Source organism: Platalea leucorodia, assembly GCF_965183815.1.
Source record: "Platalea leucorodia genome assembly, chromosome: 14".
Classification (NCBI taxonomy): Eukaryota; Metazoa; Chordata; class Aves; order Pelecaniformes; family Threskiornithidae; genus Platalea; species Platalea leucorodia.
The window spans coordinates 1,298,556-1,325,857 of record NC_138836.1 but is presented as its reverse complement, the minus strand read 5'-3'; the positions used below and the strand labels follow the sequence as shown (position 1 = coordinate 1,325,857).

Here is a 27,302-nt window from a genome sequence, read left to right as displayed (position 1 = left end):
TTTAAGCATCAATGTCAACACTCAATTTACAAGACAGATGGGTTACCCCCCAGTGCCAGGCCCATAAGCCTCTTGGCCCTCCACTGGTTCCTTCCTTCCTTTTCAATAAAAGAGTTTGTTGGACAAGACGGGTCTCAGTAACAGAGCGAACGTAGTGAGTTCAGACCGCTTTAGTTCTCAAGTAACTGTCCGACACGCACAAGGAACAGTATTCAGGGCCTTCTGCTGGCTTTGCAGAACTACAGAATAAGTTAACCGATATTTCTTTCACTGTCTCTGGTTAAATCTCTCTAGAGATACAACTTTGGATTATGTCTTCATTGAAAAAAACATTATTAATACAGTTACAAACAACAGTGAAAAATAAAGCAGTGCTGTGCAGTCTTGGGCTGCTTTTTCATCTTTGATGAAAACCACTAGGCTGCAGGTTTCTACACTTTCACAGACTTTTTTTTTCCCCCAAAGTAAGAATCTTCCCTCCCTACGTCTCAGTGAAGGTATGCACTCCTACTGAGAAAAAGTCTGGCACATGCGATCCATCTTAAATAGCCACTTTTCCAGGGGAGAAGTGCAGCTTAAAAACCGACACCCTTTAGTTCTGGAGGACTGATCTGCTGGGACTGAAAACAATTGTCACCTTCCAGACAACAGTTCTTCCAGCGGGTGACCAATGAATCTCAATGTTTTCAGAGAAAGATGTACTCTTACTCTACATCTGAAGATAACGCAAGCAGATGATTTATCAGTATGCAAATGAGAAGCCCAACCTGTTTCCAGTTCTCCCAAAACAGATCAGCATTGTGAAACCCAAGGGGGACAGTCTTCAACAGAGAGAAGTACCTGGCTCCATTGGAAAGCTTGAGGATGACTTGGTTCTTCAAATCGTAGACCTTGCCCAGCCAGCAGTCATAGGCTATGTAGTCACCATACATGAAAGGCTATGAAGAAAACATGAAACAAGCCTTATGAACATCAACCCGTGCACTCTGAGCGATCAGCGAGTCCTCAGACAACGCAGACTAGGGAGCAATCTCAAAGGGATTTATGACAGCAACTGCAGATCTCGCTGTAAACAGGAATAAACGTACATTGAAGAGGTTGCCTGACGGTCAGCACATAGCCTGGATTCTCCAGTTAAACAGCTCGGCCTTTCTGGGATTTTTTCCTTGGATCTTAAACTTGCTAAGTCACACTTGCCTTCAGCCAATATTAACAATTATTTTTTATTATTGAGCCTAATATTCCATCCCAGGCAGAGAAGCCCGTATCCCACTGCCTTTCTACAAGCTGTTTCTTAAGAAGGGTTGTGACACTCCTGCTCTTCGCTCCCAAATTATCTTTTTCTCAGAGGAAAAAGAATGATGAAATCCTACCCCACCTGGTCTCTGGAAATCACCCACCCACTCGAGAGGCAGAACCAGGTACGTTTCAGACTGCTCCAGCTCAACAGAAAGATACTCGCCTCCTCTCAGCATTTTTATAGCCTGTTTAAACACCACCACCGCTGCAGCTCAGAACCTCTGTGCCACTGCCACGGGGCTGCCCCAAGCAGGTCGTCACACCAGCCCATCTCGGTGCAGAAGTTCTCACACAATTCAATGTCAGCCTAGCCCTCCAAGTCAATTTGGTCTCAGTGATGTGATCAGAAACACAGAACAGATGGGGAGATGAGGCGATGCTGCATCATCTTCTTCCAGGGATAGGATGCTTTCAGTAAGTTTAAAATAAAACCAAACCGCAGATGCATCTTGCACAATATGGATGCCTCCCTTGCATGTGTTACTTGGAATACAGCAGCAGCCCTCCAAGCCACCAAGCCCTGGCTCCCACGTGTATTTTGGCTGTGTTCTCACCCAGATATGTTGCAGGTCTTTGCTGTTGACAGGGTAGAGGATGCAGTTGGTTCCCACCAGCTTCACAGCACACTCTATGTTGACATCAATTACAGTCCCACACTGGCTGTCCTGAAAACACAAAAGAGAAAAACAGTTTATCACCTAGGGAAGGTCCTACATACGCGCGTACGTGCTCCCTGTGCAGATGGGAAGTGCAGAGACGAGTCTCAAGAGCAAACCCGCCTCGTACCCCTCAGGCCCTCGTTCTGAAGGGGCATTTCACATGACCCTGAGACAACTCGGAAGGTGAGATCACTATTAAAGACCTGCAGTGTTTTCTTCCCAGTTAAAATTTGCAATGGCTGCTAATGCAGCAGCCCAGAGACTCCTGCATCTGGTCAAATAAGACCACGCTATGTCAGGGTTTAGCATTTACTTGCTTTAAGATCTGCCTGGCTCCTGGGTCTATCCAACTGAGATCTCTGCAACTCCGTAGGACCGTCCTGCAGGTACTGCCCTGAGCCAAAGGCAGGGGTAGATCATCAACCCCAGCACACAAGGGAAAACCTTTAAAGCTAGCTGTGACTCCTCACGTAAAGCCTGATTTTGCAGGACAATTTACATGGTCTTCAGTTGCTGCCATACTAAAAAAAAAAAATCTGGCACCTTTTGTCAGATTTCAAGGTTTCAAGCCAGATAATTTACAGTTGGTCCAATTACGAGATGGTTGTCATTATCTCCCTCACTTTTTAGCAAAGTTTTAATCTTTCTTGTCCCCAAGAAAATAATGCATGCTGTCAAGAGCCTTCTGGGGATAGTTTGGCAGGGAGCACGCAATATGCACGTTGCTCACACATATGGCGGAGGCCTGCAAGGAAGGGCTGCTAACCCAAACACTGTCAAATGCGGCAGCTGCCCTGGCCTCCTGACAGCTGGGACAATCGATACTCTTATTTATTAAAGACCACAAGTCCATTATAAAAGCTGACTGAGGGCCAGGATGACAAATGCCCTGGTATCAGCAACTTCTGAAGCTGTCCTTGTCTCAAACATCAAGGTCTCTGCTCCAACAGGACTTGAGCGTAACACTCGCAGGGCTTATACCCTGTGAGAAGTGGATTTGTTTGCTCAGTCCACTTATAAACATGCTGTTCTTTCGTCTGCATTAAATATTTATTCAAGGCTTTCACTCAGAGCCCTGGGCAGCCCTTTTGGGAGCTCAGGAGTTGGCTGGTGCTGAACTCATCCAGTCTCACCTGGGGGACTGGTAGTTAGCGCAACGACGCCCTACAGACACCCGCAGTCCAGGGCAATTCCTGGACGGATCGCTCAGCCCGTTCGGCTGGCTTGCTTTCCACCTGCCCGCTGCAAGCCCTCTTCCTCGCATCACACAAACCCTGCGCTCCTCGGCCCCCCGGGGAGGCGGCGATGAGGAGAGCGGGCCCTGCCCCAGGCAGCGCCATGCGTAGCTGTGCCAGCACGGCCAGGAGGGCTGGGAGAGCCGGGCCGGCAGAGCCAAAGCAGCAGGGGCTCGTTCCCTCCAGCTGCTCCACATATCACTCCCATTTCTTTCCAGAAAGGCTGGGAAGCAAAGGGAGCCTTTCCCAGCTCCATCACATCAGGCAGCAGCCAAGCCTAACGTAGCCTGCAGCCTGCGCAGGCTGCCAGCAGCGCGCCCAGCAGAGCCGTACCGTAACGCTCACCTGAAAAGGGTCTGCCAGAGCTACGTCGGATTCACGACAGCTGCTGCCAGCACGATTCGAGCTGTGGGATGAGCAAGGCCTGCTCAGAAGTGGCACAGGCTCAACCAAAACCCACAGCTTCTGAAGGCCAGAGCGTGGCCACCTACCCTGCTTTTCCTCCAGATTAAGCTAAATTAAGTATGCCCAGTCCATCCTCTGCCCATGCTTTGCAGTTCAGGCCCTGTGTTTTAGATTTCTTAGTAGTCAGAACCAAAAAAAAACTCAAGAAACAAATCCCTTGCCCTACACTGAGCATTTCAGAAAATTTTTCCTTTATCAGCAGCCAACACGGCAGCAGCTCTGAGACGTGATACAGTCGAGCATCTGCAGTTTCTGTGGATCATCTTGTCTCTGGGCCTAAACACCCTCTTTTATTGATGGTGAAAGAATAACAAGCAATAAAACCAGGACTGGGGCGACTGACGTACACCAACATCCTCTGCCCTTTCTCCACGGGACAGGTTCCCCATGGAGAAGGCGCCTGCACCACCCTACACGCCTGCCTCCCATCCAAGGCAGCTGGGTGCCACCTAGTCACGGGCAAGGGCACCGGGTTCAGTTCAGCTTGCTTCTCCTTCCAGTTGCAAAGTGACTGAGCCAGCACAGAGCACCGTCTGTGGTTAAGAAAGCAGAGATCAGAGTTGTGAGCAGCCCCAGAAGCTACGGGGCTGTTGAGTCACAGCTCTCCTCCCTCACCTGCCACCGAACCTTTGTTTATCATGAGTTTATTTATTTCACTGTCACATGAAACATTAGCCTGCAACAGGGGAGGCGGATTTGCAGGCTGAGGGGTTCTGCTGAATCACTCCGATTATAGCAGCGCTCAGCAATGCGGCCCCGGAGCGAGAAGTTGCCAGCCCGTCTCTTGTCTTCCAGGGCAGGTCTGCAGCCGGAGCACGGCTCCCCACCAGCCTGCCCCGGCACAACCGTCCCGTCCTGTTCATTAAACGCTCCCATTAAAGGGGGGGCAAGCGAAATGAGCTGACATTTCACAGTTCTGTTACAAAAATCAATTTCCACCAACTCCAACAGCAGAACTGGAAAAGGGGGGTGACTGATCTTCGTTAGAAGAGTTGATGGGTTCAAGCCCCGCTCACACCAGAATTAAATGCACTCCCTAGATTTTCTTCCTGCTGCTTCTGGTACCCTGACGGCAGGCACCACGCTGGAGGCACCGGGTATTTAAGCAGTGAATGGATGGAGAAGGGACTCTTCTCCTTCCCCATCAGAGACAAGGCTTTAAGGCAGACCAGCAAACTCCCATCTGAGAGAAAAGCGGTTCAGCAAGTGTAGGCTGCAGCCCCACATCTTCTGCCTCCCATCCTTCTACTCTTTCCATCAACACTCTTTTCTAATACAGGGGTCTTTACACCACCCTCTTCTTCCTTTATTTAAAAGGGACAGGATAGCCCACCACCCTTTGAAGCAACAAAATCCAAGTGTCTGACAGATTACAGACCTACGCCGAATCCTTCCCCCAAATTAGCATGTCATCTGGAAAAACAGACACTGCCGCTTTCACCACTTCTCACCCCGCTGGATCGGACTTACAGGCCCAGCTGCATTCGGAGAAGGTGATCGGGCTGTATGCACTACCCTTGGAAGCAGCCTTTCCCCACATTCAGTGCTTGATGAGAAGCACCTGAATTTGAGTCAGCTCTTCTCTTGAGGAACAGAGGAGTTCGACTCCTTCCCGCTCAAAGTTAAAAAAACAAGCCCTAAGAGAGCGGTGAATACAGAGTGAGTTCCACATTGTGCATTTGCCAGGCCAACTGGTGCAGGGCAACCATCCCACATCCTGAATTTGGCAGGCTGACACCGGCAGATTTTCTATTTTAAATTCTTTTCTAATTTTTGGAACACATCTGATGAACAAGTGAAGGGGTTTTTTTGGGATAGAAGGGGTTTGTTTCATTTACCACCGACATTTAGAACATATTTGAGGGCAAGGTGAAGCATAAGTCATATTCAGATTTGCTATGCTTTTGACTAGAGGGGAGAGAAGAAATTGAGTTACACCCTCACCATTCCATCAATTACAAAAAGCGAAGTTATCAGCCACTAGGACAAATGGTCAAGGAAAAGCCAGTGTTACAACAGGCGAACAGACAATAAAGGAGGGTGCAAAACAACTGTTGGGCAATGTATCTACTGATAGACGCGCAGCAAGCCAGAGAGGCCAATTTCTGCTCAGATGAGTATGGAAATTGCAAACAAAGGCAGCACATCCACGTTTGCCAAGAGGAGAAGAACTTGCTGGCCTGAAAGCTTAAAATGACTTTAAGAAGCACTGGAGAACAAACAGCTGAGAGGCCGGACTCAAAGCATCTCTCTGAGCAAGAAGGATATACTACAGAGCCCAGCTGTGCCAGGTACAACGGCGCGAACAGCTGATATTTCAATTTGCTAGCAGTTCTTTGTTTTGGACTGAAACGCTTTCATAAAGCTGCAGTTCTAATAAAATATGTTGACTCCAAATTTCCATTTCAAACAACAATTACATTTCTTAAGGAAATATTTTGTTTCAGCATTTTTCAAATTACCCTTCAAGTTCTTTTCCCTTCTCTTTGGAACATTCTGTGAAAAAGGGGTGGGTTTACTTTTTTTTTTTAAATGACAAAAAAGGCTTTATTTAAAAAAACAAAACACCCAGGTCAGAGAATGGCCTTCCCCGTCCCTGCACCAGGCTGCGCACCATGTGGTGCGACCGCAGCAGTCAGTGGCCAGCTGCCTGCTTCATCACAGCCTTGGTAGCCACACTGCTGGAAGCAAGTCAAGAGAAGACAGAGGCGCGCACATGGCAGGCCATATGGCTGGGGGTTAGAGGTTAGGTGAGCAACAGCAAGAAACTGCCAACCTAGCTAAGCTCCTGAAGAGCCCACATCTCATCTGATAATTGATCTGAACAACGTCCCCAGTATTCCCGACACAAAAACCAAATCCACTCATCTCTAACAAGCACGAGTGCTGCACAACTAGAACAGAATGACTAGGACTTAAAATAGCATCCAGGAAGAGCAAAGGTAACGATTATAGGCTGCTGATTAAGAACCAGCTTGCTTTCCGCTGACCTGGCTGTGTCAGATGCTTCAATGTATGTCTGCTTCAGTAGTGCTTGGATTCGCTGTATTTCTGGGAGAAACTGGACAAGGCGGTGCTCACTGTAGATTGAGAGGTTTCCCTGAAAACATTCCCCCCAAATTCTCTGCCGCACCAAAAGGCACGCACCGGCAACGTGAGCTTCCTCCGCTCCAGCCTCCCTGTTAGGTCTGGGAGAGCAGGTCCACGCTCCCCACATCTCAGAACGGACTGATTTAAAACTTAAAGGATGGCAATATCGACAAGCTTCTTGTCTCATTACCTGACATTATCAGGCTCACTTGCTCAGGAGACCTTTGCAGATATGCAATAGCAGAGAGGCAGCCTTATCAGCATTTCATTTTCAAAGGATGCAGCTAGGTCTATCAAACACTAAAAATAGAACATGCTCAAAGCATTACTGTTCAATTCCATTCAGGCAATTTGGCAAGTCTCAGAAATCCATGCAGCAGTATCACCATCAAAAAGGGACAAAGAAAAAAAGCACTTACGCTGGAGCTCATATGTCTGACCACATCTCGAGGGACCACAGAGCGATCTTCAAGCTTCAGCTAAGGAAAGAGAGAGACACTGGATTTAGTGACCCCAGATGATACTTGGTCAGAAATAACATGACAAATACAAATGCACAGCATCCTGCTCCTCAGACTGAGGAGGTTTTCAGCAGAGGATGGTACTTCGTACACAGTTAACCCCTTGGCACATTTGCAAAAATCCAGCTGACTGATCCGAAACACAGCAACCGGGCGACCTGTCCACGACGGTGCTTGGTCGGCAGACACAGCTGAAAGGGTGCAGACACTGCCTCGTTCGACTTCAAGTCTCAACTCCCCTCTTCCCCCGTCTGCACCACGCACCGTTTCCTACCCACGTCCAGTCCGTGTACTGGAGCAGACAGGAGGCACGGGAAAATGCCATCACACCACACTTCTGTGTATCATCCTGCACGCTTTGCACCCAGGATAGCCCCAAGTATCTGAGGAAATCCTGTTTACCCGGAACATTTTAAACAAGGCACTGTACAGTGAGAAGTCTTAGCTGGCAGGGGAATTGGTGCCAAATTCACTGCAGCAAGCACTTGCCTTGAAAAAAAAAGGAAAAGAAATGGCTGTTGATGCACTCAGTAGCCCCCAGCTCCACGCAGGTAACAAAGCGTTGATAAGAGCATGGATAAAGTCAAAGCACTGCTCATACTCCAGTTCCTGCTAAAGCACTTGCTGGCAAAGAGCTGGCAACAAAAGACATGGCTGGACCATCATCACATATTGTACACCAGTTCACACAGAGCTGTGGGCACCAGGAGCCAGGACTGGCAAGGGAAGGCATCACTTGATGAGTCTCCAGTGACTCCTGGCCAGTTAACCACGCGAGCTCCTTCCAAAAGCAGTCCTTCATCAAGCTGTTTCAGTGATCTGGAGACTACTTGCAGGCCATTTCATTAAGCATTATCAGCAAGCTCAAAACTACAAAATGCAGTTGCCATCAAACACACTAATACTGAAATGCTGCACGAGGGACGATGTCCTAAGCATACCAACAGGGAGGCCACAAGACTGAACTCCAATTTCAGGCTTGCTCAGCCTCACAGTAACCCAGTTAAGGTTCCCTTCTGCTCAACAGGGAGAAGTCTCATCTGTGTGTCAGTGGTCAAGAACATATTTGCATTGGTACATCACTCTGAGCCCTGCAAAGACACTAATTACACACCACGCGTTCTGGGAAGCGCCATGTGAACGCAGTGTCAGGGACAGAGCCTCTTTCGATCCCGCTGGCAGAATCTCTCTCCACTACTGTTCCATTCGTTGCTTTTCCTTGCTGATCCCCAGCCTGAAATCCACTGTGCTTCATCAGCATTTCATCCCAACCCACACCCTGGCTCACAGCCTGCTTTACTAAATTAGACATAAATCTATAATCCGAGGACAGGATCCGGAATCAAACCAAAGTACCTGAGTATTTATTGCCTTCTTGATCGCCTGTTTCAGTAAGAGAGGAAGAGAGCCAGCCAGCCAGGCTTTTAGACCCAACTTCTGGAGGCAGAACTCCACCGGAGTGGGAAACCTGAAGCCTCCCACAGCCCGTTTCCAGATTGTGGAAGGGTTTTCATCGCCTCCCACATCCCACCAGGGTAAATAGATAGACGTCAATTTTTATACAGCTTTCTAAAATTATCTGTTAAAATAAGTACAGTGTAGATAGCCTCTGAACACCCAGGAGCAGGCAGCAACATTCACATTCCAGTAAGTACTCACGCGTGAGCGGCAGTTTGGGTATTTTAACTGGAGTTCTCTTGCTGCAGAGCTCCAAGTGTATAATGATACTTTCATTTCAATGTGCATTAGGGCAATTTAATCTCTGACACGTGGTGTTTAAATTGATGCATTATGTTTCAACATATCACCGAGCCATACCTCTCTCTTCTGTATTAAACGGTATCTGAAGAACCCAGACTGACAAGATGATCCGATGCTACCTGGCAGCAGCAATATTTGTGCGTTAGTCAACTCTGGTAAATCATAAAAGTTGTAAGTGAGTAGCTTTCCCATTGTGTGATCCTTCCTGAAGGATATAATCACACAAATTCTTCTCCAAGCACGACAGAAAACTTTCTCTGCAGGGGAACTACATTTAACCTGTTCTCAGGTCTCTCGATTTTTAAAGGCAGCACAACTATTCTCACCTTCACGAGCCAGACCCACCTGCCTCAGTTGCTAGGATAAGCAAGCCAAGTAGTAGGCAGAACGCCAGCATCAACAATAAATACTTAGCAGGTCTGTCATCACACAAAAGACTGTCAAAACCCAGAAGAAACCCGAATGGCTGCTGATGAACACGTGCCAGTCCAGCCATTCCTCCTCTCCTCTGCTACACCCAGCGCGATGCGGCCATCGGCCGAAGGTCAGCCTCCTCGCTCAGCAGAGAGGGAACTCAATATTGGAGAAGCACTTTTAAAATAGGTACTTACAGCTCAGTTGCTATATTTACCTCTATGAAAGTCAGTATTAACATGAGCAGTTTTATGTTCTAGCCATACGCCTTGGTAATAGCCCCAAGAATGAGAAATATCAGTTTCCCAGAGATGCTCTCGGCTAGTCCTGCACGCCAAGCTGGGCTCAACACCCTCCAAACACATCTTGTGTAACTGATCTCATTTAAGCCACCATTCCCAGGCTCTCCTCCTGTATTTGCAAACAAAAAAGTAAAAAAGAAAAAATTACTTGCAATTTTATAAAGCCTGGCTTGTAATAGGGATCATGAGATCTCTCAGTGGGACTAAAAGAAAGCGTGAGGGGGAAAAATAATAAATAAAGCCTTTTGGATCTATTACCATTCTACGGTCTCCTTTTTAGTCAAGCTGAGGTATTATACACGGAAAACATGTCACACTTCGGTCTTTTCTGTGCCGATGGACAAATGTTGTGATGGAAGAGACAGAACTAGATATCTGATTTCTGTCCACGTTTAAAAGTTAGGATTTTAGTCTCATACGTATCAAGGTTGTTTTTTTTAAAACTGCACCGGAGAGTGCTCCTGGCAAGCCAACTGGCTGAATCTGTGCTGGAGTTAAAAACTAATCCTCTCCCTGGGACATCTCTCCAGGCCACCAGCTCCGACTGCCAGTGTCCCACCATCCCCACAGCAGTATTTTTGTTTTGAAGGGACAGCACCTACGTGTTAGCTTGGAAGCTGTCATGGAAACTTGTAGTATCAGCGGTCAGAGGAAAAAGAGAAACCACAGGTTAAGAGCAAACCACCGGGAAAGCAGCCTACTGCAGCAACAGGTAAGGCGGCACCGCAGAGCCCTCCGAACCCCAGAACGCACTCAGAGGATGCTCCACAATCAACTAAAGCTGAATCGAAGTGCCCGGTGCTGTGAAAAGACATAATCTTGCTTCGTTCAGCTGACAGACAGGCTCCTCATAGGTCTTTCGAGTGATCTGGCCTCCCAGCACCTGAAGTCCACGCAAAGCAGGACATGGCGTACCATATTTTCATGCCTGGTTTCTCAACCTGAAAGCTATTAGCTCCTTTACTCCAAAGGTGAAGCCATGACTCAGAAGCCTACACCAGATAGCACTGGTTCACAGCTGGGACCACTGCAGGGCTCTTACTGGAGGTTAAGGGGAAACTTCCTTACTACACGAAGCAGCTCCCGGTACACCACCAGCTCCAGGCCCGGGCACCAAGAGAAAACAAAACGGTGCCGACTGATGCTATGGCTGGCTGCAACCCGGAGCAGCTCAAGGGCGGCCTCGGCACAGGGGTGGCGGCGGGACGGCGCTGGGAGGTGGGACCGGAGGGAGCACCGCTGGCAGCAGGCTTGGCAGCAGCCAGCCCAACTCAGCATCCCCCAGTTCTTTTTTTTTTTTTTTTTTAACTCTAAGGTCTGATTACACACCCAAATTCACTTCAGCTAAAACAGTAGTGTAGCAATCGTCTCAACACAAGCTGTTTTAATTTAAATCCAAATGAGATGTCTAAAATAGCAAGTCAGCTGTCCAAATATAGCATGGATACACAGAGTTAGATGACAAAGGTTCAGAAATTCAAAGGCCCAGAAGATCTGAAGCCAAGATATTTTTAATATCATTTCAGTATCAACACATTACCAGTGGCATCACATACTACTCTCGGGAAAATATGTTCCACATACAAAGTTCACTTCCCTTGAAAGACTTCTGTTACATTGATCATATTGCACTGCACATGAGCCGCCTAAAAAGCAGGAGAGAGGATGAAGCAGCAAGAGCAGAGAATCCCACAGAAGCTCAGATTTGGTTCACACTGCGACATTTGAAGGGGCACATATGGCTTCACTTCTAATAACTGGAGGTTTCCAACCACCCTGGGTTTTATGGGGAAGCAAGATGGGAGAACGGGGCAGAAGAAAGACTACTAGAAACTTAAGACTCCTGAGAACCGAAATTCTGCTACCCAGAAGAGCTGAACAATGATCTAGAAAATACGGAGGGTTTTAAAAGCAACCCTTGAGGGATGCAGCTGCAAAACGGCGAGAATAAGTCTTCTGCACCGATTGGCACACAAGCTCTGCCCGCGACAGCTCACGGCTACTCCTAGACGGCAAGCGCACGTAGCCCGTGCTCTTCCAGACAAAAAGTTCAAAATCTGTTTGAGACAGGAGGCTGTGGAGACACCGGCATTACTTACAGAGGAACTACAGCCTTCTGGGACAAGGTCTAGGCTTCTGCCCGATCAAGTAGTAGATGTCGGAGTGGGACGTTGCTCCCGACACCCTGCCGTATAACAGAGCCAGTCACCGCTCTGCCATACAAGTAATCATAGCATCATAGACTGCTCTGCCTTGGAAGGGACCTTTAAAGGTCCCTTTTAAATGCCTTTAGATGAGTTTGGGTTTTTAGCCATTTTGCATTTTAACATCATAATTCTGCATTTTCATAATATCATGATATCACTTGTCATCTCAAAGCACTCAAAGAATTACAAAAGGAGAAAATATTTAGAGTTACTTAGGAATTGCACGAGGAGATTAAAAAAAATTGTTCAACATGGCCTGTATTAAACTAACTCTCAAAACCCTTGAGTGACTCAGGAACATGCAGGTCCCTGTTGGGACTGGTCAAAGCGGGGGAAGGACAGCGAGCAGGATCTCCGTTTCCTATATTCAGTGCAAAGGAGTCCAAAAGCTTGATCACGAACTGTTCCGGGCAGTGCAAAACACCATTCTGCAGAAGGCCAGGCTGACGATTACCTTCAGCTGCAGGAAGAACAGAACCGGGGTAGGCAGGGAGGTGCTAAAATGCTCCCCAAAACCGAAATAAATGCTTTAAAGGACTTCACAGGAGCTAAGATGAAATCAAGACAGCTTTGCATCGCGTGCAGCACTACCCGCAGGCAGTCGATTGCTGACACGTTATTACCATTCTTTTGTTCATGCAGCGAGCAGATCCGAATCTGCCCATCGTCTGACGTTCCGCACGTTGACAACTAGCGGCACAAACTAAGATTCACCACTAAGCCCACCCCAAGTAGCGCCTGTTACCAGCAAACCACTGCGGATTTGATCGTACAGTGTGGACACAACGCTTTTTCAGACAACAAGCAAAAGGCATAACCTAAAGCAGGATTTCCTAATTAGCTCACGAAGATCCCATTGCTGGTAGGGATGAACACAGCTTCCAGCCCCAGGCCATCACACGGTGCTCTAAAATAAACTTGCCTGTCACCAGCCACATGTCTACAACAGCTTTAAAGCCCCCGTACTAAGGGGCTGTGAATTTTATCACATTACACACCAATTATTTACCGGACTGCCAGGGACAGGCAGCGCCTGCGATCTCCTCAAGAGCCACTGGGAACCCCCGGCAGCGCCTGCGTGGCAGGGAGACGCCTCTGCAACACCCGCGGGAGACCGGCGATCTGGAGGAGAATCAAACCATTGGCTCCGCATCGCTGTTCCCTTTCAACGCTGCTGGCAGTGCGCGAAGGCTTGTTACACAGGCAGCTTCAAAATCCAGCTGTGTCGTTAGTTCTGATCCTCTCCCAACACTGCGAGCCTCCCCGGGGACCTGCAGCTCTCCTAAGGCAAACTGACAGCTCTTTAATTTGTCTTTATGACATATTATGGAGACACAGAAACCTGAAGTGGTGCCACTCAGTTGAGTTCCTTCCAACTTCAGGCTGAAGCCTCCTGAGCCTCCCCTATCTACACATCCACCTGCAACAGACTTGTAGCTACTTCTGTCCCTGTCTACATGTCCCATCACCCCACCTGTTGGGTTTTTCTCACCCTCTCCATTATTCTGGGGAATTTCTTTGGTGGCAGAATATCTTTCCATCCTCTGTAAATACAAATCTCCTTCCGCGGCACAGTTTTGGTCCTTCGCACACAGCCATATGCTGCAGCATCTTCCCCCCTCCCAACAGATATCACCTTTGAGCCTTCTGGCAGAAAGACACTGAACGACTCTACTTTCCCAAGAATTGGAATTTGGCTAAAAAGTCTGAACAAATCCTTGGATGCAACAAAACTTCAGTTTAATTATAATGGGGGTAAATGCTGTGCTTTGGATCAGAGGAATCTGGCTTTAACATAAATCTTTTGTTTAGCAAAAGTAAACCTTTTACTTGGATTTCCCTTGTCCAAGACTGTCAAGCATTATTTGTTATACCGGCAACAAATCACTTCTGTAACTCTGCAAATTTACATGACATTTTGGAAAACACTGCAAGACAGATTCCCTGGCCTGGTGAACACACCAGTCTAAAAATGAAGACAAAGTACAAGGCCGTAATTCAAGGGAAGGAAGACAAGACGACAGGAAGGTTACTAGGTTATTATTTAAAGGAAAAGAAGTAGGTTTGGGAGCATTTCCCAGCAGAGGCAGCAACGCGGTTGGGAGGGAGGAGGATCCTGGGAATAGGAGAGCTGCACAAATCCACCTTGCTCTCCGCTTCGCCTCAAAAGCGAATCCCACCTGTAACCAGCAACACCAACTCTCAGCTTTTCAGCATCCTTAGTCTCACGGTTACCTCCTGTGCGTAGAAGCTGAGCACCACCACTCATCACGAAAGGGATGCGGTGACAGGGAACCCGCTCGCACGCAAGCCTGGGTTAGATGCCTGAAGAAGGGGTAGAGCAGCAAGGACAACCTGGTACCTGAAGCGCCAGCTCTGGCTTGAAGGAAGAGGACCTCAACAGGCTGCTGAGCTTTCTCGACTCAGCAGGCAAGAATGACCTGCAGCACGACTGGGAAAAGAGTTAAAGTTTGACTTTGTCCAACCTCATCATCAAGTGTTGCTGAATTATTTGTTCCAACAGGCTTACGTCCCATATACTCACTCACATCAACCAATAACCCTGTGTGTGCAAAAAGGTTTACAAAACCTTAGAGGAGACCTGAAAAATAATTCCGAAAGAATGAACGTGATAAAGGCTAAAGTTTAAAAATCCATGGCTGTGACTACAAAATATGGAAAGATCTTGTAAGAGAAGATTTACTGACTAGTAAGTCTAGCAGTAAGCCACTTAGAGTCCTATGGGGAGTCTTTCAAAGATGTCCCCAATTACAGGATTTAATCTAAACATTGGATTTTTCTTCTCAGCAGCAGTTTATAGTAAAAGATATGATCCCCCTTCTCAGTGTTTATACTTCTTGCTTCGTGTACCCCATCTGCTGGGTATAGCAGCTCTGGGAAAATCAGCTGCTTCATAGAAAAGACAAGAGAGTCCTAAGGATCTCCTCCAGGTGCCATGTCCCAACAGCACAGACGATTACAGGACACCCCTCCTCCCATTTTATTATAGTAAGATTAAAAGCAACACTGTCCTACCTCTGCCTAAGAATTTGAGAAAGGCTTGATAAAGAGCAGTGCTCTAGCACCAGATGGCACTGTTACCTGAAAAACCCACGGGAGACCACAGTTAGACACCGGAGGAGCTGGCTGGAAGCAGTAAGCAGGAAAGTAGACAACATTTTGCCTATACATCAGCCAACACTTCTCACAGACAGGCTGTCTCGACACTCCCTCGGCAAAGCCTCAGCTGAAGCACAGGTCAGAGCCAGCAATCCCCACCAAGAGGAGAGCCGTGAGGAGCACAGCCTCTCTACAGCCACCCAAGCCCAGCTTGCGCAGAGATGCCCAGTTCAAACGGGACCTAAGGGGATGGCTGTGGAAACCCTGGTGAATGCCTAACCACCCAGGGCGAAAGCAATGCTTGTGCCGATCTTTTTGGCAGTATTTAACAAGGTCTAAGTGAGATGCATTTGACGGCTAGAAGAGACTCCCCTACGGAGAAGCTCACCTGGATGCTAACACCAAGCGGTGTGACAGGGAGAGAGTAGAAGCCCATTTCAGCCACCAGTCTAGATTCCTGGGATTCCCAACAGCCCGCTGTTTTAGCTTGCCAATTAAGCTGTGTTCCTCCTTGTGTGCAAAAGGAGTCTGTCCAGTAGCTCCTTCGTTCACCTGAAGCAAAAGGATTCCTCAAATTCTTGCCTTGGGAGGGCGATGGCAGTTGTTACACAACAGGGTTTCCACCTTTTCGCCGGGGTTGCCATCTGGCCAGCGTCAGCGCTGTCGGAATCAGCCCCTCGCCGCTCTGAGCAGCATTTGGGGCACTCTGCCAGGCCTGCAGGAAAGAGCGGGACTGCCCAAGCCGCCATCTGCCTTTCCAGAGGATAACAAGGATGCCGCGAGGAAACGCGTGTGCCTATTGCTGACCGATCCACTCCTGAGGCACAGTAAGCGCACTGCCCCTTTCTACATCTTTGGGAGTAGGAATAAAGAGTATATCCATGAGAAATATTCCTTTGCTCCATTCCTGGAGTAAGGCAGGGAGGGCTCTTCTGCTGAGCCACAACTGGTCTCTGCTGGGTTGGTGGTAACCGTGCTAGGGAACCAAGCACCCCTCTGCCCTTGCAATCAGGGCAGCAGGGCACAGGAGGGACTCGTTATTAGCCCGCAGCAAAAATCCACCTTGCAAAAACTGCCAGGGAACAACAAGAGGGAGACATATCAACAGAAAATCACCATGTCTGCTTTCCAGCTGGTTAGCTCATATGCTGCTGCTGTGAATACAAACCAGCCATTTAAATTAGCTTCTAATTGTTCACAATTATTCAGAGACAGCATAACCTGCAAGCAGCTTTAAGACAACAGGCAAGTAGGAGAGAAAGAATGGTTTAAGATGCCTTAACAAGATTCATATATTCATGCTTTGGAAGTCTCGAAGCCTGCAATCTCCAGCAATGCTGCTTCTCTAACAGACCCCCCCCCCAAGACACGTGCTTTGCATTGCAGAGGAAGATAACCCATGGATGCTCCTCCTCTTCAAAAACTGGAGCAAGAAAGAGCGGAAACCTGGACTGGTTCAAAAATTAAACCAATAATATTTTGGTCTACCCCAGTCGTTCACAGTCTCTGCACACACAGGCAGTTTGAGCAACACTATTTATAAAGCTGCTTAAAATTCTGGACACAGCCGGAGCTCTTTGATAGGATGTCAGCCATGCGACACCCGAACGTAGGAGGTTGACACAGGATGGTTACTGTAATACAGCCCACTCTTCTTTCCCTTTCTTTCACCCAGAGCCTCCACTACCACCCTCACAGGAGTCCCTGCCCCCAGACGCAGACAGTAATGTTTCACAATTGCTGCAATTTTCTCTCCTAAGAGAGAGGGAAGATATTAGCCTATTATCCTTAAATCGCCAGCATGTCAGTTCTGGTTCACACGTAAGACCCAGTGCAAGTCCGGTGCAGGTCAAATCACTTGAAGGACTGAATCCAGATGTACCTTAACAATGAAATTCCCTCATTCGGCCGTGTTTGGACCCAGAGGTACAGCGCTGCCACAGAGCCAAAGTACTCATCTAGGTCTAGGAACTGCAGCAAATTTAATAAACTTCAGCAGGATTATTGTATCAAGTACAGAATCTCCTAGAGGAGACAAAATAACACTAAAAGCGATGTATAAATAGCTGCAGCTGAAAGCACAGCAAATGCTGCGTCATGCCACGCTCCCGAGCTGGTCCGGGGCAGCGAGTGCGCGGAGCCGCCCGGTCTCTCCCGTAGCTCCTCCGAGCTTCACGCCTGCTCTGAAAGGAGAGCATCCCCCCGGAGAAATGGTCTCGGTTGATCTCACATGCGGAACAGGCTCCCCAAACACGCTGCGGTGCCTGGCCGCTCTGCTGCCCGTGAGGAATGCCGGACGGACAGACGGGCTGCCAGAAGGCCAAGGAGAAGAGGCAGAGCAGTGCATTCGACAAAGCGGATCAGCTGGGAAATACAGGATGTTCCAGCTGGAGGCGGGGGCCGTCTCCACAGCCAGGGATTAAGAGCTTTCAGGGGAAACTCTGAAATTTAGCTCCCACAGAAGCCAGTATCACTGCCCCCTCGTCAGGACAGAGGTTTAGGGTCACCTCTCCAGTCCCTCCTCGCACAGGGCGAAGGCAAGCGCTGTTTGAAGACGTACAATGGCTAACGCTAGCCGCAAGACATGGCAAGTGTTCTGCAAAGGCTTTCTGTTAAATAACGTGCCTTCTGAGCCAGCTGTATCCACAGTTAAGTCAGATATTGGGTTAAAAAAAAAAAATCAAAGCCTTTACAACCAGTTCAAGCAACCTCTGGAATGCTACAGGGAATCCACCCGAAATTCAGCAGCAGCGTGGGTATCCCGTGCATGCGTTCATTCCTGACAAACAGCAAAGCCGCTCCCCAGCTCTCCCTGCAGAAGCGTGAATGCTGCCGGGACAACGCAGCACAATTGCATCACTGCCCAAAACACTTCAGCTGCATTTCCTATTCACTGAACGGGTTTCAATTATCCCCCCCTACATAAATGCTGTATTGGTCATTACAAAAAAGGAACAGCCCCTACTGAATCCATACACCAGGCTACAGAAGGCCAGCTATTTAACGACGGAATTTCTGCAAGCCCTGCACTGTTACGCGCCTTTTTATTCGAGGGGTGAATTCACGAACGGCTGGGGGAGGACTGAAACATCTCCCAGCCAGAGCAGCTTTAATTCATTGCCTCCTGTTTGTGCATCCTGTAATACAAAAGCTACCAACCTTCAGTTCCTTCAATAACTGTGAGAAAAGCTCACCGGGACTGGTGACAGCAACGATGCAATAGGGACAGCAGCGTTCAAAGCCCTTCGGAGTGACTTAATACTCCTGGAGCAAAGCACTGTTTGCCCCTTGCACAGGCAAGTCTAGCGGCCTGGCTTTTTCTTCCTTACCATCTCAGCCAGAGCACAAAGCTTTCAACACCGTATTTAAAACCCATCAATGCGATCATGCAATGCTGCTCTATCACTTTGCCTTCAGGTGTTTTCTAGGCCAACTTCCAAACCATTTATCATAAGCTCTCCAGATCTGTGCCAGCAACCTAAGACAACACAGCATTTGCCCAGCAGAACACCCGACGCCTTCGTCTCCGCGTTACTCCGCAGGCACCCATTCAGTTATTCGGCAGCACATCTGATGGGACAATAATTCAAGATTATAGCTTGGGGAATCTTCTTTTCTCCCCCTGTCCCTTCCTGGGCAACTGAGCAAGCAAAAAGCACATATATAGGTGGCTCACAGAAGTCACCGAGCCACTGGTGTAAGTAAACACTTGGAGCAATGCCACAGAAACCAGAGGAGCAATAAAGCCAGATCTTCCTTGGGGTTTTATGAAGTACACACAGTTCCCACTCTAAACCTGCTGAAGTTAAGATTACCAAGTACCTCCCTGTACACAGGTTTTAAGGGCAAAATCCTTTACACCTGCATTAATCCTTGCCAGCCTGGTTTTCCTCTGGACACAGCGTACAGACAACAGTAAACTTCTTGCAGGAATCAGTCTTCATGTTCCTCAACTCCGCACATGCTCTACAGCCCAACACAGCCCAACAGCTGTACAGCCATCACAAATTACTGGGAAAAGAATATTTCCCAGGATGCTCAAATCCAGTTTTCAAGAATGGCTTAGGCATTTAGGAGATGCGGCATCAGAAGAGTCCCCAGGGGAGTAACACACTTCTAGGCCAACCAGGAAACCAAAATCTTCCATTTTTAAGGAGAAGAGTGTCTCAGAGAAACCTGGAACTGCCCCTTCACTAAAATAATTTCCAAAAGGTCACCTCTTACAGGCAAGGAAGGGGAGACGGACTGTTAACAGAACTCACCTCGGAGCTGACTATCTTCCCATAAACCTCAAAGACTGAAGTCTCAGAATTTTCCTAACTGGGGTTTAGAACTGTTTTAAGGGATGCTTTGCTGCATCCCTCACCTCTGCATATCCATCAGCAGGCTGCTCCTAGCAGGTTTTTTAAAAAGCCTTCTCTGAATTTGTACACCTTCAGCAAGAACACGGGAACGTGCCTCTATTCCCTTCCTGGCCTGATATGACAAACATCAGACAGTAACATCACCTGTAAGATATTTCAGTGCAGATCTGGCTAGAAAAGATGCTAAAACGGCATCGGGGGACGGCACATTTGACTCAGTAGCTCTGTCAAATATTGCACACTTACAAAGCGCACTTGCTCCCCTCCTATCCTTCCCACCCCTCCTTCAGACCTGCGAGCTCAGCCTAAGGTCTGCGATGAGCTGCGGGCTCCATCTGAAGCACCTTCGCTGCCTCCGCGGACCCTCTCGGGTGCAACCTGACTGGATGTGAGCAGCTCTGCCGAGGACGCCCTCAGAGGAGTAGGTGCTCGCTCCAGGCAGCAGGAGCAAAAAGCAGTAAAAGCCTGTTTGCCTGAAGTCAGCACTTCTGCCTCCAAACAGGCACACAGCTACTCAGTGAGAGTTTTTTTGTTTGTTTGTTTTGGTTTTGTTTGTTTGTTTTTTTTCCCTTTAAAAAAGCACTCACCTTCCAGAGCAGAAAGGCACTAGATTCCCAGCACAGATGCGATACTGAGTCTTGCATTGTACCTGTGCTAACAGCCTCTTGGGAATATCTTAACCTAGAAGAAAAAACACTAAGGACAAATGATGCAGCTAATCAATTACAAAGCCACTGATCCCTGTCCCTACAGCGGCATGACTCCAAATGCAGGCTTTGTACATCTGCATGCCTTCGCATCTACCCACCAAAGCATAACAACAGTCTGGTGAACAACTAATCAATAGCCCCGTCTGCAAAATACATTTTACCTTCTTAAGCCAAGTCAGTTATCCTTGACAAGGAGCCCCATATTTCCTGGAACTGTAATTCACTTGATGCCTACTTCCTAAAATGACCTTTTTTGATGATATATTGTATGCACATATGCAGTAAGAAAGTGCGTATTTCGCTTTAACTCCAGACTCTGTTATGTGTCACATACATAACCTGTCCTTTGCTTTAATGGCTTCAGTTATAACAGAGAGATTTCAGCCCATCACAACCCCAGTGAAACACTGAGCCATGAACCCAGCTAGAGTAGGTCTGCAAACACTACAAAAACACCCTGGCAAGATGATCGAGCGCTCTGCTCCCCCGACAGCTGGGGCCGCGCTCGGCCTGCTCCTCCCTGCTCCCCGCAAACGGAGGTGCGCCGAACTCCGCCGCTAACGAGCGCCGCCAGAACGCCGTGGCGAGGACCGTCCTGCAAACCCTTGGAAGGGGACCAAGCTGCAGGCCTGTGACTGCGGAAAGCAATGGCTGGACAGCAGATTTCAGAGTCACTGAAAAGCCACGTGGCACGACCTGAACAGCGTGAGCACGACCGTAAGCAGAACTGCTCCGAGGTACCGAGCCCCAGCCGTGCTCTGGGAAGGGTCCACGGGTTGGTAAGCCGTAGGCCCCATTCTACGGCCTGTCGTTCCTAACTGAACACACAAGCTACATTCTCCCTTAAAACTGCCCCCGCTCATTAATTGCTACTGTATGCTCCTCAGATTTGGCAGGCTCCTGAACAGGACGCCTAACCTCCAGCAGGAACTCAAACCAAGTCAGACCAGGCACTACCAGGACGCTCCTACGCTTACAACTGTGATTTTTACTTGGAAAAGATTCCCCAGCTTTACAGGCTATGCGTACGCAAAGGTATTGCCACCCACCACCGCAATGCAGCTAGCGCTGGGGGCGAACATGGTAGTATGGAAAATCAGGTGCACCGTTAAATAGTGGACAGCAACGAGCCAAGAACACGGCACTTCTCCATTTGATGGTGCACACTCTACTCAAGTAGGTACTCATATACTCAAGTACTCAAGATACCGTCAAGATTAAGAAGTATGTCGAGTATACAGAAAAAGCAGCAAAGGGATACTTTTGCTCCGAATATGAAATGACACTGTTCTTACCACAAACTAAAAAATCCAGAAAGCACCTGATGTGGCAGAATCCTGTAGTGAAAGGTCCCCAACCGTGAACATCGGCATAACAAACTCACCAGCCTTAGACCGCTGCCGACAGGCGTCTGTTGTCTTTCTGTCAGATTTTTTTTTGGATACACCCCTTATCAGGCGTGGGTCGGGAGATCTCCTGCAGGCCACGACAGGCGCCTTTGCAACACCCCCTTCCCCGCGCAGAGCCAGCTGCCATCCCGCTCAATTCATCTGTCCCGATTCACTCCCCATTACCCCGCAGCTACACGCCTGGCTCCCACGGCCACGCATGCAACATTACCGTTATCCTACCAGGTACTTAACAGTGCCTCACACCTCACTGCTCTCCTCCTTTACCCTTGCCTGGGGCACCCAAGGCTGAGAATAGCGATTTGGACAGAGAAAACACGGCAGACAGGAGGACGCACTGTCAGGATGCCAGCCCTAAAGCCTTAACAATCACATGTGCCATGGCATTTAGTAGGGCTGAAGCTGCTACTTAATTAGGTTTGCTTAATGAGTCACATTGAATAGCGTATATGTAAGAACAGGTTTTCTATTAGTGCGAGGACCTCACCGGATTATCTAGGTGAAATGCTGCCATTACAGTGGAGTCTTTTTTTTCATTTTACATACTTAACCATGACCTACATTCCTTTGCTCGAAGGAGGCCCATCTCCAGAGGGAACGTGCCTCTTTAATCAGCTCCAGCATCTTTCCAGGGTTCAGCAGGGAGGGATGGAGCAGCCTCATGTCTCTCCAGATAACACACAGCTTACAGAAGCTCCAGGAGAGAGCGGTAAAAAAGCCATCAAGTTCAACTAAGGGCAGGCAGTATCTGCAGCCCGGTCTGACTGGCACCCTCCGCTCCAGAGACCGCTGCGATCGATGGACGCCGAAGCCTCCGCGTGCCCCCGGTGAGCCTGGCCGGCTGCTCTACCTTCTTGTGCGAGGGGTTGTCTCCTGCTGAAACTGCCGTCAGGATCAGGTTTAAGGAGGAAGACAAAATCAGAAGTCTTTGGGGCAGTCAGCAACCTTAATTCTTGTCTCCACAGGAAAGGAGCCTACGAGCCATTAGTAAAGGGAACATACAGATGAGCAGACTCATCGGCTGCATTAAAATACGAAAAGGGAGCAGCAACTCACATGTAAGGATTACACCTTACCCTTGTTTCCCCAAACATTTGGGAAATTCAAACTGCTTCCAAGATACAGCCTCTCCTCTCTACTAATGCAGAGCCAGCAAAAAACCACCCCCCAAAATACCCCCCTCAAACCCACCCTAAGAAAACAAACAACAAAAAAACCCAGAAAGGAACCACAGAAAGCTGAAAAGAGAAGCAGTTTGTGCAGAGCTGCTCCGAGGCAGCGTGCGCGGGAGCCGGGGCTGCGGCCCCAGCTGCTGGGGGCTTCCCCCGGGCACACCAGGGCCGGGGCACAGCCTGCCTGCAGGCTGCGTCTTGCAATCCCGTGTCAATTTTAGATATTTATAAAACCCAACACTTTTTACAAGTTAAACCACAACATTTTTCTGCCCTCTCCATCACCACTAGCAATGAAGATCCCCGATACCTCCGAAGGCTGTTAGCTTTGTTGATGCACGATGCAGAACAGGATACGCCCAACGCTGCAAAGCTCAATACTGACAGCAGTAAAAATAACTCCGGCGTTGGTACACTAAGCAGTTACGATCAGGAGGTGCACAGAGAATGCGCATACAATAAGCTGTCACAAAACGACAAGGATTATGTTGCACAGAAATAGGTCTGAGATTTAAACAGATATGAGATCACCAGGGGTGTGGTAAGAAAGCCACAGATGAAAAAAATCCCACGATTTTCCCTTTTGTTCACATCATCCCAAACAGAACAAACTAAGAAGAGATCAGGCTCAAAGTTCCCTCCGACTGGAAGGAAACAAGCACACCCTCTCCTTTGTTAGGGTATAAACTCCTTTGCTTCGTAGGTGCAGCTCTGCGGAGACCCAGGCTGGTGGGGGTTACTGCAGAGGGCCCTGCCTGCACTAAGCCAGCAGCCAGGGCAGGTCTGGCAGCCAGACCCAGGCTACCTAGCGCAGGAGCGACCCGAGCCTCGCGCTGCCGCAGGACCCACCACCACCGGCACCGTTCCCACCGCGTCCCACCGCCTCGCCGCAGCACCGGCACCTCTCAAGTTCCTGGTGCCGTTCAGCATCGCATCTTCTCTCAAACTTTCCCATCCTGCGTGCCAGACTTGGGGAAACGAAACAAAGATCCCAAGCCCAGCTGCGTGCAAGCATGCACTCTCACACCGTACTCTACCAGAGCGTAACACTCTCGGCAAGGGATGAAGAGGTGAAGGCTGCTCATCTTCCTCCCTCTCCTTGCACAGCCCTTCGCAGAACTGTCACTTCCCTTGCCATTTTTAAGTGTTTTGTTTTCAAATCTCAGCCAGAGAGGCATAACCTGGGAGTACAAAGCCATTAATAAACTACTTCTGGCCTGGAGTCCAAGCAACCGGAGGAGGCAGGACAAGCAGCTTTTTCCAAAGGGGCTGCCTGCCCACAGAGCTGCTCCTCTCTCACGACAAGAAATAACCGATCCCACTGAAAATCCACACAGAAGGGTTTAGGGAGCCTGTTGCACAACATCCTCGAGGGCCACTGAATATACTAAGCATGCTGTAAACTGAGCTCATCTCTGCTTTTGTCCACGTTCAGACCTTAAAACAAGGTAAGGTTACTTTTCACAATTACCTAAAAATATGAAGAGCCCATAATGAAGCACTTACCCGTTTTAGAAGCAAAGTTTAACCCCAGATTTTTAGGGAAACTAAGCCAACATTTATATTCAAGCTGAAACGTAACAAGAAGGGTCTCCCCTTCCGTGTACCTGATCAGCAGCGACACAAACCGTTTGTGGCAGAGTCCCGGCAGAAACACAAGTCACCTCTGAAACCATCCCCTGCCTTCAGGGGTTGCGCTGATGGATGGTTTGTATTGAAGTACTGCAATAATTAGCAAATTATTAATTGAATAGCAGACAACCATACAGTTCTGCTATCAGAAATCTGCATTTTCATCCCAAGAGAAGAGGCAAACGCCACCTTTCTGGGTGAAATGATTTTAAAGAAACTCAGCTCTTACCACCCTGATTTCTGCGCCCCTCAGGATGGAGCCTCCAACTATATTCTTACCACGCTTCTGTCTTCCATGGACAAAGCATACATCTTGTTCCAGCCCCAAATTCAGAGTTCTTCCTAGCTTTCAGTCTGGGTGGCAACTTAGGCTGAGATGGTAACACAAAAATGGGAATTACTAAAAATCATTTATACGGTGGTGTGGTACATGCTTGTCCATCAGTGCTTGAGTCTTCTGCCACAGCCACGTTCCAGAACCTTTTCAGGATTATATTGTCACCACAATCACATCACCCGCAGGCATCAGCGCTAAGCCTCCTCGGCAGTCACGAGCAGGGCAACGCAGAGGTAACTTCCACAGGCTTTGGGTGTTAGATTTTTACCAATACCTCACTAGCTCACTCAACAAAGCAATAACGTAACTGCAAAAAGGCACTCTCCAGTCAAGTTCTCCATGCAGCCACCTGAAGCCTCTAAGCACCCGAGTGTTAAAGCATTTAAGTGGCACATATTTGAACAGGAACAGCCCAAAGATCAGAAGTTGGCTTAAAAGTCAAAGCCTGTAATTCAAAAGTCCCAGATCTACTTAATCTAGCAAAGATGATTTTGATACAGTAGCTTTAAAAAAAGATGCCAATGAAGTTTAAAAAGAAGCTGCTGCTCTCATCTTTAGAGTAAGCGATGATCGGTACAGTTCATCTCGGAATGTGATTGCGATAAAGACAAGTAAAATTTGCAATTGAATCCTACTCTTCTACCACATGAATCAATCACAGACCTCTCCACAAAGTTCAAGTAACACTTCGGGGTTGAATGGATCAAGACAAACTGCAATTTTCCTCTTGCAGAAAACCTCCCACAGCAATATTGCAGAGACGGCATGTGGTGGATAAATATTTCAATGGGGAAGTCGCCATGGCTTACTCTTTCAGAGGACAATTATAAAAAGAGAATTGTGAAGATACTTGAACGCTGCACCAAATAGCATATTGCTAGATGTTACCAACAGTTGGGCACTCAAACAACACTTCTTTTCATAATAATGGAAAAAAACCCCTTGTGATGTGCACAGAAGTAGGGAACTGAAAAAGTGCAGTTTCCTAAAAAAAAAAAAAAAAAAAAATCGCTTATGGTGGGGGAGTAGGGTGTGATAAAAACAATACACATCTATCAGCGCGACATTTTAACAACAGCAGCAGCAGCTTTTGTGAATGAAGCACTGAGATGATTCAAGAAAATATTAAGAGTTTCAAAACACTCCAAAGAGGAGCTCTGATAAATGGCTATCTCGCCGTTACAACATCTCTTGGCAGAGATGTGCAGCTTTCGATACACCAAGACAACGCCTCTCTCCGCTCAGAGACACACGCATTCAACGCATCACTCGGATTTCACCCAAGTGACATTTCGGTAGCACCTGCCCCCAGTTAAAATAGCGATTTTTAGCAAGGTGGGTGTCAAGAAGGGTAATTTCTCCCATCACTTGAGGCCTGGGTGCAAATCACAGACCGCATGTTGTCATTTATGATTAAAAGCTCTTCCTTTTCCTGGCTCTAATGGAGATTTGCCACTTTGCTAAATCCCAGAGTCGCTGAACGTGACAGGTGCCTTCTTTTCCTGAAAGCACAAGATGAACTCAAAGGCAACGTTCAGAGGAGGCTGAGCTGGAAGCAGCAGCAGCAGCTACGCACATAGCACATACTAACCTTGCAACGTTCCTACCGGAGCCTCATTTCCACGTGGGAACATAATAAACATCCTTTGTTTTACTCTTCTTCAGAACACAGATAACCCTGCTTCATTTCAAATGCCCTAAAGCAATTTAGTGGAAAAAAATGCCCTTTTAGCTCACATACCAGCGTCGTTCATTAGCACAAAAACCCAGCTTAACATCACTCCTCGGTTCAGATGCAACTCCCAGGCTAGAAGGTCATACTTAACCAACTCAGCATTTTGAGAACATCCAGGGATTTTTTTCTTCTGATGGAAATGGAAAAACGAGAGGGCAAACAGATGCCCTGCCAGCCAGGGAGGAAAGCATTGGACAGGTCTGCCACCGTCCAGAGCAGGGCAGGGACCACTCTTAAGAGCAAGGAACATGCTATTGCCCTGAATAACTTAACTCTGAGAAAAATGAAAATAGCAAAGATAAAGGATGTGAGGATAAATGGGTGGGGAGGAAGGGTCTTTGAGGCGCCGCAGATCCTGGTCTGGGGAGAAAACTAAACCTAATCAAAGGGCATGAACACTTAAGGGCCTCCAAAGCAGCAAAACGCTATAAAAATGAAAGAAAGAGCTATGAAAAAAGACCTGCTACCACAACAAACTTTTGTCAACAGTAGCAGTAACACCTGATCTGCTTACAGCACAGCAGGAACCAGCTGAGCTAAGAGCCAAGCTAGCAAATACTTTAAGAACTGCAATTTGGTGTCTTTTCTACCACGCTCCGTAGTACACGTGGGTTGGACAACGATGCTATGAATGTCATTCTGTGTCTAATCCTCGATCTGTTGGTTTAGGCCTTCATTCAAGCATTTCCAGCGCTGTAGATCAGAGGCAGGCAATCTGAACTGAGCTGTAGCTGAGCTAAGTTAGCAGCGCTAATGAGAACAAACAGCATTTCATAAAGGTTTCTTCGGCTGCCTTCCAGAACAAGTATCACAGACTCTCCAGCTCCGGGGGTGCTCAGGCCGCTGCCATCATCACATCAACGCGATTCT

At 48.1% G+C, this 27,302-nt stretch overlaps 1 protein-coding gene across 1 annotated transcript in view; it reads right to left on the bottom strand.

The window, feature by feature from the left end:
- The window catches only part of UBE2O (ubiquitin conjugating enzyme E2 O), a gene marked incomplete at its 5' end in the record, with an annotated part of 63,594 nt that overhangs the window by 23,985 nt on the left and 12,307 nt on the right, over window positions 1-27,302 (bottom strand). The window contains 3 exons of the mRNA XM_082326920.1: window positions 841-938; window positions 1,854-1,964; window positions 7,168-7,227. Coding sequence (XP_082183046.1) covers window positions 841-938; window positions 1,854-1,964; window positions 7,168-7,227 — 269 coding nt within the window. The remainder of the gene's footprint in view (window positions 1-840; window positions 939-1,853; window positions 1,965-7,167; window positions 7,228-27,302) is intronic.